Source organism: Podarcis vaucheri (genome assembly GCF_965113315.1).
Source record: "Podarcis vaucheri genome assembly, chromosome: 12".
Taxonomy (NCBI): domain Eukaryota; kingdom Metazoa; phylum Chordata; class Lepidosauria; order Squamata; family Lacertidae; genus Podarcis; species Podarcis vaucheri.
The window spans coordinates 59,467,908-59,484,192 of record NC_138750.1 but is presented as its reverse complement, the minus strand read 5'-3'; the positions used below and the strand labels follow the sequence as shown (position 1 = coordinate 59,484,192).

Here is a 16,285-nt window from a genome sequence, read left to right as displayed (position 1 = left end):
TGCGTTCAGGCGGCTACCTTGGAAGCCTGGAGAGAGAGAGGGGTCGGTGTGCACTGACCCCTCTCGCTCTCCAGGCTTCAGGTTCCTTTCGACCTGCTCTTTGGGGCTGGCAGGGGGAAGCCCACCACCAGCCCCAAAGAGCAGGTCAGGGAGCAGCGGAAAGGCGCAGCGGAGAGGCTCCTGCCATAGCCGCGTGTCACCTCTCCAGCCAGGAGAGGGTCGCGGGGCTATGGTGTCTTCGCTCCATAGGACGCACACACATTTCCCCTTCATTTTTGAAGGGGAAAAAGTGCGTCCTATAGAGTGAAAAATACGGTACTGTAATAGTGCTGGATTTACGTGTAAGCTAAACAAGCTATAGCTTAGGGCCCCCCTCCCATAAATTTCACTATTAATATACTTCTTAATTGTATTTTAGTTCAACAATTACTTTGATAAATTACATATATTGTTTCGTGCAAATGGCTATAGATACTCATTTGATGCATAAATTACCATATAGCATATACAGTTATACCTCATGTTACGTTTACTTCTTTCAGGTTACATCCCACGGCAACCCGGAAGTACCGGAAAGGGTTACTTCCGGTTTTTGCCGCATGCGCAGAAGCGGCAAATTGCAACCCGCGCATGCGCGCACACGCCGCTGCAGGTTGCACTCTTTTCATGTTGCGAACGGGCCTCTGGAATGGAGGCCGTTCGCAACCAGAGGTACCACTGTATTCAACACAAAAAACAGTGACAATTTGTTTTTGACAAAGGACAGCGGAACATATAAAGGGCCCCATTACCTTCAGGAGCTTAGGGCCTCATCAAACCTGAATCCGGCCCTGATAATAGTAGTAGTAGTAATAATAATAATAATAATAATAATAATAATAGATCCATAGAATAACAAGACGCATCTTTCCATCCCTGAGAGACCATGTACACTACCCAGTGATCCTTGGAACATAAAAGTGGTATATAAATGTAAGAAACCTATATATGGAAGAGCAGGTGCAGAATTAATCGTTGAGAAGTAAGGTCAGCAATGGCACCATCCAAAGTGGGTAAGAGACAGCGTAGCGCTAAGGATGTAAATAAGTTTAATGATAATGACACACAGAATGGAGAACTGGACCAGAATTAACAAAGTGATTTTCATAGAATCAGAGAGTTGGAAGGGACCCCAAGGGCCATTCCTGCAATGCAGAAATCTCAACACTCGGCCCCCAATCCAATTTGAAACCACACCATGCCCTGCTTAGTTTTGCGAATACGTGGGAGTTACATTCCGGGGATCATGTCTAAAGCCAAAATTGCATATAGTCAAAACACAGTGGGCTCAATGGTGAGTGGATTTGCCCAAGTCATTTTTCCTGTTACCCTGCAACCTTTTTAATTTTTGAATGGGTACAAGTTAAATGAGTGGAAGTTGTGGGCTTGCCGTAATTTTTTTTCTTAAATTAATAAAATTAAAGCATACACTTGTTAGGGTTATAGAGGTGCCACTCATTGCCAATGCTAGTTAATGTATGCTTCGTGTTTTGTTTTATATTAGGGAAAGCAATTCCATGTGGAAAATGTGCTATCCATTCACACACACGTTTATGTATCTTTGGGGACCGGTGATCTCGAGTACAATTGATAGCCATCTTTTCTCTTCAGTGCCAATTTAACACATACTTATTTGCCCAGGCATTTCCACTATACAGCAGCATATTTAGTAATAATTGTTTTAATATGGTGTTTTAGTGATGTGTTTTATCCACTGTGGCTTAGTGGTATTTTCATGTGATCTTTTTATGCTGTCACTCACCCTAGGATTGGTAATAATGAAGGTTGGTTAGAAATGTGCCCCTGTCCCTTGCCAATCCCCTGCTAGTTCCCCTCACATTAACTCCCTTGAGCTTCCCCTTTCTACCCCATGCAACCACTCAGCTTACTTTTCTTGACCTTTTGGGTTTTCCCTCATGCAAATCCAGGTTTGTGATTCGGCACCACAAATCATCCAATGGGGGCTGTATGATGACAGTCTTACATTTTTATGTATATAAGAAGAAATGAATGTGTGGATTGTGATGATTAAATGTTTACTTCCCAGGAGGGGAATTTTTATTTCCCTGTTTTCTTCCCCATTTCTTGAGGGTGAAGCATTACTGCTTTATAGCAGCTTTCACGAACTGGATAACCTCCAGATGTTTTCACTGCAACTCCCATAAGCCCCAGCCAGAACAGCTGATGGAAGTTATAGTCTAAAACATCTGGAGGGCACCAGCTTGGTGAAGGCTGCTTAACAGTAAATAACGGAGTATGGATAACACTGTACCTGGTAAACATTGTTTGTGGTTTGAATCTGATAATAACATTATTATTTCTTAGGAAAAAAGTGAATCACATTTATTATTGTGTGTTTGTAACAAACTTCTAAGGTAGGTCAGCACTGCTAACGTGCTGAAGCAGAAATAAAATTGAACCCTGAGGAACCCTGCATTGAAGGGTATCATTGTATTTTAATATTCTCCTGGAAGCCGCCCAGAGTGGCTGGGGAAACCCAGCCAGATGGGCGGGGTATAAATAATAAATTATTATTATTATTATTATTATTATTATTATTAGCACTCCCCAAGTATCACCCTCTGGAAACAACCATCCATGTAGGACTGGAACCACTGCAAAGCGGTGCCACTGACCCCTACTTGGACAGTCACTCCAGAAGAATACCATGGTCAATGATATAAAAAACCCACTAAGGGTCAATGAGAATTAACATGGACACATTTCCCCTGTCTCTCCTCCAACACAGGTCATCATTCAGGGCAAGTAATGCAGTTTCTATGCCAAAATGGCCTAACCCCTGATTGAAATGAATCTAGAATATCTGTTTCCTCCAAGAGTGCCTGGATCTGTTCTGTGACCTGACAAATAAATAATACCCCAAGGATATGTGAGCTCTAAAGTGGCAGGGGCTTTTCAGTAATTGTTCCAGTGTTAGATCTATTGGAAAGATATGGCAGCCTGACTACTATGGAACTGAATGACTTTGAACTATCCATTCAGGCTGACATGACGAACAGTTCTCTGTCATCTCAAATTTGTTGCAACATGATTTTTGTAGACACACAAAATGATGACACACAATATGATGCAGGTGTAGAATCACATGTTGCAACAAACATCTAAACCTTCAGTTGGGTCCCGGCCTCTTGTTTTTCCACAGCAGGCCTAGCAGGGCTGCTTCTCTGGCATTCTTTCATTCTAAATTGAAAGGCACTGATTCTTAGAAAACCAGGAGTTGGGTGGGTAAGAATTAAGACCAAGCTATACGTAGGTGGTGCTGTGGGTTAAACCACAGAGCCTAGGACTTGCCAATCAGAAGGTCGCCGGTTCGAATCCCCGCAACGGGGTGAGCTCCCGTTGCTCAGTCCCTTCTCCTGCCAACCTAGCAGTTCGAAGGCACGCCAAAGTACAAGTAGATAAATAGGTACTGCTCCAGCGGGAAGGTAAACGACATTTCCGTGCGCTGCTCTGGTTCGCCAGAAGCGGCTTAGTCATGCTGGCCACATGACCCGGAAACTGTACGCTGGCTCCCTCGACCAATAAAGTGAGATGAGCGCCGCAACCCCAGAGTTGGTCATGACTGGACCTAATGGTCATGGGTCCCTTTACCTTTATACATTATACAGGCAATCCACGATTTGCGCAGGGGTTGCATTCTGGGTCATCATCCGTTGTAGCGGAGCGCATATAACCACGTCCCCTTTTACTGCCACTTCCTGGTTTGTGGCGATGCTTATGTGCTTTGAACATGCGCAAAATGGTCCTTGCCTATATGCTGATGCATATAATAGTAGACTTAGAGCCTACGTAGCTATCACTGCTTCCCAGTTCCTATTGGAAGCAGCATTCCTGGAACTAAATGGGTTGTTGTTACGTTTCTTTGTGTATAATATATAAGGCAGGCTTTAGTTTGGTAAAACAAACTTGTAACTCATTAATGCTGAGACACTGATGATAAGAGAATCTATAGCTACTTCCTTTGTGAGTACCTCTTGCAGTTAGTTGGGTGAAAACATGAAAAATATAGCTTCACGTCCGGCATTCTTTAAAAACCCTGTTTCGCTCAGAGTTTCCATGGAACCTCCAGACAATCTCTGTTAGCAGTGTCCCTGTTTGAATGCAATATGTACAATTTTTGTTTCTTTTGGTGTAACTTTCCTGTTTAAGCCATCTGCTTAGGGTAGTCCCAGTGTCCTCCTCTGAGACATAGAGTAATGGTATTTAGGGTTTCTCATCTGGCATGGCTCACCTGACACCTTTAAGATCATTTTGCACGAGTGATCAGCTGTAGTGTGGTCTGCATGTGATACCTGGGATAGTAATAGTATACTAGGTTCTGCAATATGAAAACATGACTAGTCAAATGGTAACTGGCTCACAGATGAACAGTGACTCATGAGAGCCAAGAGTATATAATATCCAGTATTCTCCAGAGACTCTTAATTTCCTTGTGTTATTGGAAGGCTAGCAAGTATCTGCTTCTAAGAGATTGGACAATTTTTGTTTGACTCTGAAATTAAAAGAAAACTCAGTGACATGAAAATTTCACAGATGACAGTCTTAAAGTGGTTGTCTGAATCAACATCCAGAGAAGGTAACATTTGGAACAACATAGTTACATATGTATGGAAACATATCTTGCAAAGTAATTTGTGTGTGTGCTTGTAAACCATACCAGCACGAAACACTGTTTATAGAAGGCAAAATGGCTATGATTGTTGGGCTTGAGACACATGTATATTGTTTTTTGAGCACTTGATTTCTCTAATGACAACTGTAAACCAAATATGAATTGACTATTGAAAAAGACTACATTTGCTGGAACTTCTGTTGGCAATTATGTGTGATGGACCATTCATTCATTTTTGTGTTCATTCTGGGAAAGAATAATACATACGTGAACTAGTCTCCTGTGTATGTTTAGATGTCTCCAGGACTGACATTATTTGAACAGGTTCTCTGTGTAAGAATTATATAGTCTTGTTTCTTGGAGACTAGATTATTCTTCCAGAATTTTGTGCTATGTTTTATGTAATAATTACAGGCAGTCATTATACCTTTTAATTTACTTAAGTATTATTTTCTGCTTGGGGTTGTCAGGATTGTTTTGTGACTAGGGCATCAGGGTTTTGTTAATGGATTATGTTAAGGTGCTTCCAGTTAAAATAGTTCATTAAACCCCCTGAAAACCTTGCTTCTAGAATTGGCATGATGGTCAAATAATAGGTGATCAAATATCATTGAACATGCCATGAAGCTGATGATGCTTGAAGAAATAGCTTGCTGTCTATTCAGCAAAATACTGTAGTGACTTTTGCATTGTTTTGAATAATTTATGTTCTATTTACTTCTTTTTAAATTAAAGCATCTTAAAATAGGCTTTCCTCTGCTCTCCCACACCTCCTCCAAGGAATGTCTGTTCTGAAATGTTGCCTGTTCTGAGATGTGCATACATCATCAAAATGCTCTTCCTTCTTCTGAACAACTTTGATTAATTTGCAAAGACCAACAACCCTGTAGGTAACAAAGTACTTAAAGGCTACAGATGGTGGACCTGCCTCTAAAGGAGGTTAACAATGGCAACAGCCTTTCTTATCAAATGATAGCATCAACATTTAAGATATTTTGAGAGGCAGTGTGGTGTAGTGGTTAAGAGTGGTGGACTTGTAATCTGGTGAACCGGGTTCACTTCCCCACTCCTCCACATGCAGCTGCTGGGTGACCTTGGGCTAGTCACACTTTTCTGAAGTCTCTTAGCCTCACTCACCTCACAGAGTGTTTGTTGTGGGGAGGAAGGGAAAGGAGGTTGTGAGCCGCTTTGAGACTCTTTAGGGTGGTGATAAAGCAGGATATCAAATCCAAACTCTTCCTCCTCCTCCTCCTCCTCCTCCTCCTTCTCTTCTTCTTCTTATATTACATATAATATAAAAATGCCCTTGACCATACTGTCCCACCCGTTAGTCCCAGCTGAAAATATTAACTGATATACAAAATAGAAAAAGAGACTATTTTACACTCAGTTGTGTGCAAGTCCACAGTTTGTTTTGTTTTGTTTTGTTTTTTAACTGTGATACACCAAGGGGATATCGTTTAACATTGTAAGCCATAGTTGGATCAGTGGCATCGAACTGCAATAAAAGAATACAACAGGAAGATTTTCTTTTTCATATTGGCAACTCAGATAATAGCTTGCACTGTGCAAACTTGTGTAGATTAAATTAATGGGCACCATATGAAACATAAATGTCATTTTAGATCTTCATTGAGTACAGCATGTAAATTGCAGTGACATGTAACCTTTCATAGTGATCAATCAAAAGCTTATAATAGACTATTATTCATGACATAATTATTCAGTGTCTGGCAACAAGCAAGGCCTTGAAATTGTTTATTAGGCTAGGCAGTGGCTAACAAATTGCAAATATAATAACATAATTGCCTGAAGAGCCCCAGTTATTAGCCTTGACTTATTGTGAATCTTCACGTGGGAGAAAGAATACAGTGGACTTTCCATAATGGACAGACATTTTTTACCCCTATGTCTCATAATACTAGAACTTGGAATCATCTACTGAAATTGGCAGGCAGTTCAGGACAGATGAAAGAAAATACTTTTTCATGTAACACGGCACATAATCAATTTATAGAACTTGCTTCCATAAGAGGAGATGGCCACTGGCTTAGATTTAGATGGCGATTCAACAAATTCACAAAGAAGAGTTTGGTCAGTGCCTGCTAGCCACGCTGGCTAAAGGGACCCTTCACATGTGGAGGCATGTTACTGTTGAACACAAAATATGGGGCGGGGGGAGAGGGTTGTTGCCTTCATGGCATCTTTTGTAGGTTTTAGCCTCCCAAAGGCATTTGGCTGGCCAGTGTTGGCAACAGAATGCTAAGCTACACAGGCTTGATCTGACCTATTTCATTTCAATTAAAATATTTTTCAACTACCCTTGTATGTTACTTAAGTTATAAAGCAACTGCTGCCAGCTTTTCTAGACCTAAGGCCCACCATTTAGCATTCATTTGCGACATGAGATTCGCTTTTAATTTATCTCCAGTCTTATTACTCCATTCTACTTAAGGTCAGGATAGTTCTACATCTGATGAAGCAGACTAGTCTGCGAAAGCCTATCCCATAATTAAACTATTAGTCTTTATGGTGCCACAACACTTGTATTTATGCAACACACTAACTCAGCTAACCCTCTAAAACTTGTGTACATCGTACTAGCCTACATTCTGCTTAATAATGAGTGTTGGCACCAGAACAAGGCAAGTAAAAGCAAGAGAAGCGAACACATAATAAAATATTGTTTTGATTTAGTAGATTTGTATATTGCTTCATACTAAAAGTCACAAAGTGATTTACAGTACAGTGCATATAATATAATAAAACATTAAACAATTCACAATATCAGTATTACTCAAAACACACCCTAAAGCCAGGATTACAACACTATTATTAAAGCGGCCTGTGTGCCTAGGAGGATAAAAACATTCTTATCTAGTGCTGAAATGGTAGTAGTCAGTGCCAGACATGCTTTACTGGAGAATAAATGTTGTGGAAATATATTTTGTCTTTCTTAAAAGAGTGTGCCACATGGCATCCTTCTGTTGCCTTGATCCTATAGGATCTCATTCTTTTCTCTGCCAATTTTTGTCTTTCTAGTTTTGTTTTGTTTTAACCAGTTCTCTCTTGATTTTCTCAGGAGATGGCATCCTGCAACTAATGTTAGGTTTTGATCTCTTTGTGGGTTATAATATAACCCACCAAGGCAAGGTCATATAATGGTCTGCAATCCTCCTGTATCTTTGGTCTCTAGGTCTTCCTTATATTGTCTAATCCCTATTGATATGGCTGTTTGGACTAAATCATCTATTTACAGGCAACCCCCCATTTATGTAGGTGTTGTTAATATTTTTATTATTTATTGAATTTATGTACCGCCCTATACCCACAGGTTATGTTCTAAGGCACCGTGTGTTTAAGTGAAATCACATATATTTGAAACACCATTGAAAAAGCCTGCAAGCACCCAATTCTGTCCCGTTTTGTGATATTTTGGGGGCACTTCTGGGTTCAGCGCAAATCACTTGTGTGCAGTTGCACGCATATTGAATGCTCATAAATGGGAGGGGGGTGCCTGTACTTGGAAAGACTTTACATCAGGTCCTCTTCACGCACTGCAGATGTGGTAGAATTATTTATGTTTTTAGAGAAAATTTTGGTGTGTGTGTGTGTTCGTATTAGGCTTCATTACAGTTTGTGGTCAGAATTATTTGTGCATCCGTGTGGGGTTGTTCGTGACTATAAGCATCAGAAAGAAATCACTAAGTTATTTATTTATTTATTTATTAATGTTAATAGACACCATAAGTGTAGTGATGAGCAAGGCCTCTTTGGTTCAGTTGAGAACTGGGCTCAGCAAACTGAGTTACTATCCTCAAAAATAAGATTACTAGATTGGTTAATTCTTGGGCTAAATTGAGCCCCATTGTATTCCAAATGGCATCAGTTGATGTGCAAAGGAGTCTGAATCTCTTTCCCCACTGCTTCACTCTGTGAGCCATTAGCTCAGTTGGTAGAGCATGAGACTCTTAATCTCAGGGCCATGGACTTGAGCCCCATGTTGGGCAAAAGATTCCTGCTTTGCTTATTCCTGCTTTTTAGTTGACTACGGTGGACCCTTTCAACTCTACAATTCTATGATTATGTGAAATACCTCTCTGCATATCCAGGGTTCAGAACCTCCAACTCCCCTATGAGCACTCCAAATTCCAGATGCTGCAGTTGCTGATGCTTCAGCAGGATGGAGGTTTCAGATTACATCTTATTCTCTCTAAGCACCTCTCTCCTTTCTTCCCTGGCCCCTGGAGTCACTGATACAACAGCATCCTTGTTATCTGTGATATAGCCCTAGCAGGGTTTTTTAGATGCAAGAGATGGGGAATAAAAGACCTTGGGTTAGTGTCTGGGAGCACATAGTTATTTTCTCGTTTAGATTTCATTCTATGACTCAGATAGCAGAGCGGAGTGTTGAAGTTCTGATTACTGGTGTGCTTTATCAGCATATCAAATTTATATTAAGATGGGCTGTCCAAATTTTGGCAACCAAGTACAGCAGTGAACACACTTTGCTTTGCTTTGCTTTTCACATGCTAAGTAGATAAATGCAGAACTGACACCCTTTATCAGATACGGTCACTGAGTAATAGAATGGATGTCTGTGCATGTAATCAACTCAGGTGTGACATAATTACTACAGTTATTACCACATAGTTTGGGAAGAAAACCAGTAGCCTTTGTCTATATGGATGCCTCCCTAATTGCTTCCTACTACTCAGCATGGAAAAGGTAAATGTCACTTGGTAGCTGTGCCAAGATATTTATAGGTTCTATTATAATCACAACTCTCGTCTCTCAAAAATACCATCTTTCCCTTTTTTATCAATAGAGCATTTTACAAAAGGTCTCAGGCTTACTCTCTGGCATCAGTTGTTAAAAAGTTCTCTGGTAGTAGTTCTGGGAAATTAATGTCCCACTGGGGCTTTCAAGAGCTACTGCCAATCATCATTGGGCTATGTAGACCAATAGTTTTACTTCGAATAAGGCAGCTTCTCACATAAATAACACCATGCTTACATACCAAGATATCAACCTATTACAGTTCATAATTGAGAAATGCTAGTTTCTGAGATAATCTGAGAGACTGCATATTGCAGTTGATCCTTGTTCAGATTTGGTATTAATGGGTTCAGATTTGGGATTAGTGGGTTGAAATTTCAATCCAGTCTTGGATTGTATGTTTCAGTCCAAACCCACCCAAAAATTAGGGAAGCGGGGAAACAATTTCACAGCAATTTTTTTACAGTAAAACATGATAGAATGGTCAAAATGTCATTTTGTTGTGAATCGTGAATTGCATCATTTGTTTGCTCCTTGTTTAGAAATTGATTGTTCCATTTGCCTTGAGGAAGAAGACACAAGCAAAAAGGTGATGAATGAGGTCATTCGTATCCACACATGGCCCTGCTCCTATTACATCAACCCTGAGAAACGATGGATTTCTGGCAAACTCTGCCTGACACCCATTTCGGTCAGATTTACAGCTGACAAATCTGGAGAGGTCCTGGCTGACTTCCATCTCTCTGGCATCAGTGAGATCAAGAAGGAATCTTCCAACTTCATCTTCAGTTCCCTCACTGTTTTGGAAAAGAGCACCAAGCACTGGTTCAGTTCCCTTCAGCCCAACCGAAATGTTGTTTTCAATATCCTTGAGCACTTTTGGAGGGAACAGCTGCTCTCCTCGGAGGGGGCTGCAGCCGGGGCCATTTGCCCCCAAACATCCAAGGGGCAAGAGCTGACCGGCTTGCTGGCGGGATCCCAGAAACGGCTAGAAGACACTGCAAAGGTGCTTGAGCACCAGGGGGAACAGTTTGATAACATCATGAAAGGGCTGGACAAGATTGAATCAGAGATGGATGTAGCAGACAGGTATGGTAACACACAACTGACATCGGAATGATTCTTTTACTTGCACACTCAGGTCCTTTGCCTTCCTTTTGTGAGGAAACAAACCAGAAAGTCTTCAATTAGCCATAGTTCTCTGTTTGTCCAAAACAGGAAACAGTGGTTAACAGCTTCAGAAGAAGTCAGAATAGTAAACCGTGGATTGAATGTGACTGAATATCCTGGCTTGTTCCAAAGCTGATAACCACAATTTCTTTATTTTAACAAAGTAGGAAACTATGGTTTATTAGAGACTTCCTTATTAAATCATGGCTCATGTGAATGGGTTTTGTGCACAGGCAAAGTTTAATTCATATCTCTGCTTGTTAAGATATGGTAGTCTGTACTATCCCTTTGTGTGATCCAGCAGGCCCACAGTTAAACTTTTTTAAAAATAAAAAAGACAAATTCCTGGTTTGGTTGGTTGCAAAGTTTTGGAAAATATAGCTGAATATGTACATAACCAGACAAGAGAGAGCCAACTTATCAGCTTGGCCCGTGATGAAAGAACTATTTTAGGCTCACTTTTTTAGATCTTATACAAACACTTTGAATTTTTTTGCTTTTGTTTCTCATTGTGTCCCCCCTCCCCCATTAGTTGATGGCTGTATCATATTACAAACTATTTTTAAAATACCTCTTGGTTTCAAAAGCAATTTGCCACATGGTGTAGGTAAGGTATTATTGGAGAAACAAGCCCACAGCTCCATTGTGCCTGTGGAACTAGGCATTCTGTTTTTAATTTAAAGGAATAAAATCTTGAACAGTGGAGAAAGAAGTTACTTGCCCAAGTCCATTTCAGGAGTCGGTGGCTGGGTTGACAGATGAACAAAAGGACTGGCCAGATTCAAAATGCTTTCACTGGATGATGTTAGCTCCCAGAGGAAGGATAGGTATTTGTAACAGGCCAGAGTCTCACCTGGATGATGTCGTGCAAAGGGGCCAATCGGAAAATAGTGTGTGTGTTATCTCAGTGAAGTGGAAGCTGAGTAACCTTTCAGGAGTAATTCCACAATCATACCACAAGGGGCCATTCTGAGTGTGTTGCCAGACTGGGAGGACCCAAGGAAAGGTTTTCTGAGTCCAAGAAACTAATACTTGCAGACATATCTATAACAAAAGCAGAATTCTGTTGATGCATTTCTTTGGTAGTAGTTTGAGAACTATTTTGTTAGACACAGTAGATCTACCCACTGAATTGACTTCCTACCTTTCTGGATTTTTTTAAAAAAGTTCTCCCCCTGGTGAGATATTTAATTGGCTTTTGAAATCGGAAACAACTGGCATTTTCCGTCAAGTGGAAGCTGAATATGTTTTACAGTGATTGCACCTTTATTTCCTTGTGTTCTTGAGCAATCTCCAAACTCCAAATTAATTAATTTAATTTCGATTTGAGGTTAACTGTGATTCTACAGGTTTAATTTGGATTATTCAAGATTAAAGAAATACTCGGTTTCAACCTTCTTGGCTAGCTTCCTTCTTCAGAATTGCTGCCTGACTCACCAGTTTCCAAACAGGAACATTTGCTAGAATATGATGTAACTTGGGCTTTTGACAAATAATTCTTAGCTGTGGTTCACCATGTGTAAAATGAGAATAACAAGAACATTCAAGGGTTGTTTTGAATAGACCCTCCCATCCCCAGTTGGCTGAGTACCTGTGATGTCATGGAGCATTCGTAAACATTCCAACTTCTCACAGTAAAGGTATTCCCAAGAGGCATTTGTCATAAAAGTTAGCTTGGGAGAAAACTTGTCCCGAGGCCTAAGGACAACAGTTGCTGTTTGGCAGGGAGAGAGGCAGGGAGAGAGGTAGGGAAACAGAGCTGAAGAACTGGATAGGAAGAAGGCCCAGAACAAGGAGAGTTGAGGGAAAGATGAAAGAAAGGGTGAGAGATTAGATGTGGGAAAAGGGAAAAGCTCACAAAGAATCCTGGGAAACCATACAGAACTCAGATACAAATGTTAAAGCAACTCAGAAAATTAGGTGTTGTTACTGCTTGGTGTTGCTCGCCTCTCCAAGTCAGAGAAGGATATCTTCACTTGCTCACAGAGCTGTTCGACTTTACCAGTCATCCTTGAAAGCTTCAAAACCTCCCAAGAAATATTATAATACAATGGTACCTTGCTTCTCAAACTTAATCCATTTTGGGAGTCTGTTGGACCCCTAAACTGTTCAAAAACCAAGGCATGGCTTCCAATTAGCTACAGGAGCTTCCTGCACTCAATTGGAAGCCGCAGAAGCTGTGTCAGACATTCGGCTTCTGAAAAACCTTCTCAAACCGTAACACTTACTTCTGGGTTTGCGGCGTTCAGGAGCTGATTTGTTTGGGAGCCAAGCCGTTCGAATACCAAGGTACTACTGTAAGAAATATATAAAAACTTAATCTGGCTAATGACTAGACACTCAAAGCTAACTAAAAACAAACTGCAGTCTTCAGAGCTCAAAGGAGATGCAACCTTCTCATGGCCATATTGCATTCCCCCACCCCCACTATGCAGAACAGGCAACCAAAATTGTTTGGTGCTCTTTGATTTAGGCAGGGCATTAGAGGGGGAAGAACTGAATTTCACATACTGATCTTTAATTTCAGGCCTGCAATATACATAATGATTAACAACTTCATAGGGGAAATGGCGTACTAGACTGGTCTTGAATATTCCAGTAATGTCGGAACAAATGCTTACCAAAATAAATGGTAAAGATAGATTCCAAAACCAAGGTCGTATTTTGTATGACTGGGTTTACAGTGCCAAACCAAGTGAGATTCTCTTGAGTTGTGCAGCTAGGAATGCATAGTTACACATGCAGCCTCTTAATGTTTGCAGCCCTAAGCACAACCTGTCTCCAGTTTGATTTTCAATGCCAGAGCTTTTTCCAAGCAACTGTTTGCAGTCTCAGTCAGTGGTAGATGTAGACTTAGTAGCCTGCAAGCCCAGGTGTGTACTCAAGTATTGCTCTCTCTTCACTACGTGAAGGGCCTTCTCGGTAGTGGTGCCTGCCCTGTGGAACGCCCTCCCATCAGATGTCAAAGCGATAAACATCTACCTGACATTCAGAAGACATCTGAAGGCAGCCCTGTTCAGGGAAGTTTTTAATATGTGACATTTTAGTGTACCTTCCATCTTTGTTGGAAGCCGCCCAGAGTGGCTGGGGAAACCCAGCCAGATGGGCGGGGTACAAATAAATTATTATTATTATTATTATTATTATTATTATTATTATTTGCTTGAATTTCCTGTGCCTGCTCTTTGTGATGGAAGTATGTTTTAAGGACAGGTGCTTGGAAGAATAAGGTTTTGTTTTAAGAACCAATGCTGGACTTCATAGAGATTTTGCTCCTAGTTCATCAGTGAAGGTTGTTGGATTGGGGGGCGGGGCGGCCTTGAGCAAGTTCCTCTCTCAGCTTACTTTATCTTACAGATCCTCCACCAAAAGATGTGATGATGGATGGCAGCTTAAATGTCTTTAAAAATGGAATGGAAATGCTAATGGAAAGAGGGGTTCTCAGCAACTATTAGCTCTATGATAGAAGTGCTGTGGACAAAAAAAGTGGGTGGCCATCACCTTCATGCCCTGCATGTGGGGTATTCTAGGAGAATCTTGCACAGGTTGCTGTTGGACCTAGAGTAGCTAAACCTTAGTCAGTTCCAGCTAGGCAGTTTCTATTTTTTTTTGCTGAAACCACACTTTTTCAAGGAAAAGTGTGTGAGATGCCAATATAACTTTCTGTTTCTGATCATGGCGTATGTTTCTTCCTGTTAGGTTATTGTCAGAACTGGAATCTCCCGCTTGGTGGCCATTTGGTAGCAAACTGTTGAAGGGGCCATTAAACGTAAAGCCAAAGGAAATCCCTGCCGTTTCTGATTCTGGAAACAAGGATGGAGTAATATTGCGAATCCCAGTTATTATCACTGAAAGGACAGATTCCAACGTCAAGCCAGGCAAACTCGCCCTCCTGGCTTCTGGCCTGGAGATCAGCGATTCCAACTCTCAGCTCCTTCACTGGTTTGACAAGAAGGATGTAGACGATGTCAAAGTTCATACACCATATGAAATAAGTGTCCGCCAGAGGTTCATTGGGAAACCAGACATCAGCTATCGGCTGCTGTCAGCAAAGATGCCGGAAGCCATCCCCATCTTAGAGATGCAGTTCAGCAAGAAAATACAGTTCATGGAAGATGCTTTGGCATTTGCTGGGGCAAGGAAGACTCATCAGGAAGATGTTGGCGCTTCCATTTGGCAAGCAGGTAAAGGGCAGAAAGAAGATGATCACTAATCCTGCATATTAATCAACAGAACTAACCATCTGTTAAATAAATTTAGTGCATTTATTGAGAACACGTGTTAGCAATAATAATACATGGCATTTTAAGAGGATTTTAAGAGTATTCAGAGCACAAATACATCATCTCAGTAATTCTTACAACAATGCATTAAGGCAGGTTTGCATTAATATCAGCAATTGCTGATGAGTTTGTGGCTGCAGTAGAATTTGGACTAGGAATTTGCTGATTGTTAGTTCTCAAATGTTTTGTCCTCCTTAGCCCATGCAAATAATATTCTTCTGGTAGTTCTGCAGTACAGTTTTAGATGCAAGAGAGGACCACTGGGACATTACTGAAATAATCTTGGAGGAATCTCACTGAATGAATGTCCTCCTTTCATAGTTTGCTTAAACTGGAGATTGCTAAGCCTTACAGATATCCTTACATATAGACCCATTTTAACTGCTACCTCCAAACATGGGTGATGTAAGCCCATTCCACAGCACACACAAGACCGGATGGAATCTACATCTCCAGCCTTCTATTACCATAATGCAACACATCTTTCTGTGAAATTCCTGTGTGTTCTTTTTGTCATTTCCGTCATTTCCTGTCTTAATTATTCTATGGAAATTCCAAATTTTGGAACTGTGAGTAGGCTGTTTTGAACAATTAAGCACAGCATTTGGGTTATATTACAGAAGACCCTGTGCATCTTAGTCTTTGGTTGTGTGTTTCTTCCTTGAGCAGTTGGGATGAATCTGGTTTTGCAAACACTTTGTTTTAAGAGAATTTTCCAGCACTCAAAAACATACAATGCAATCACAAGCCAATCTGTTAAGAAGCTGTGCTCTGTTGTGCCCCATGCTAAAATTAGATTTCAGCAGGGATTAAAACGTTCTCTTGTTGACCAGTCGCTGAGGTCCAGTGCTTGGAAAAGCTTATTAATTTTAAAGGAAATAACTCCCAGGCACCTGGCGGTAAAATGTCAGCGTTAACAACTCAGAGGAAAAACAACCTGCTGGTTTTTTTAAGCACTGAGCTACATCCTGGCAAATTGGTGTTTAGTTCCTGATGTGACAACTGCTGTTACGTAAAGAACTTCTTTTGTGGTCCGGATCTTAACTCTCTCCTCTTTCCTACTTCTATATTTCAGTAAGTTTTATTTTTTATTTTTTACACACCAACCAAAAAGTGTTTTTACTGTTAAGTAGGAAACATCAATAACAGAAAGCAAGAGGTGGTGGAAATTTTGACTTTTTGCAATTCCCCCAAAAGCTACTCCAGTCATCTTGCTTGTTCTTTCATTCTCTATATTATTTTGCCATTGACGGTGCACTGCCACTAGATGGTAGTCTACCACCACACCTTACCCGCCAGTGTTTTCTCTTCTCCACCTCTTTTTACATAAACAAAAAAATAATTTTCCTAAAGTGGTAGGGCAGGGAGGAAGCAAGTAGAT

General features: G+C 40.8%; 1 protein-coding gene and 1 long non-coding RNA gene across 10 annotated transcripts in view; one reads left to right on the top strand and one right to left on the bottom strand.

Moving 5' to 3' along the window:
* Positions 1–16,285, bottom strand: part of LOC309515147 — a 454,911-nt gene that overhangs the window by 236,156 nt on the left and 202,470 nt on the right. The gene's annotated exons all lie outside the window — the stretch shown is intronic.
* Positions 1–16,285, top strand: part of SNAP47 (synaptosome associated protein 47) — a gene marked incomplete at its 5' end in the record, with an annotated part of 30,231 nt that overhangs the window by 1,365 nt on the left and 12,581 nt on the right. For 3 of the 9 annotated variants that reach the window (XM_082192487.1, XM_082192486.1, XM_082192492.1), the window contains 2 exons: positions 9,994–10,540; positions 14,321–14,805. In XM_082192487.1, coding sequence (XP_082048613.1) covers positions 9,994–10,540; positions 14,321–14,805 — 1,032 coding nt within the window. Of the gene's footprint in view, positions 1–922; positions 1,053–2,601; positions 2,711–4,578; positions 4,637–8,730; positions 9,401–9,993; positions 10,541–14,320; positions 14,806–16,285 lie in introns of those variants that run through there. The other 6 variants (XM_082192488.1, XM_082192489.1, XM_082192491.1 and 3 more) reach the window with 5 other exon arrangements.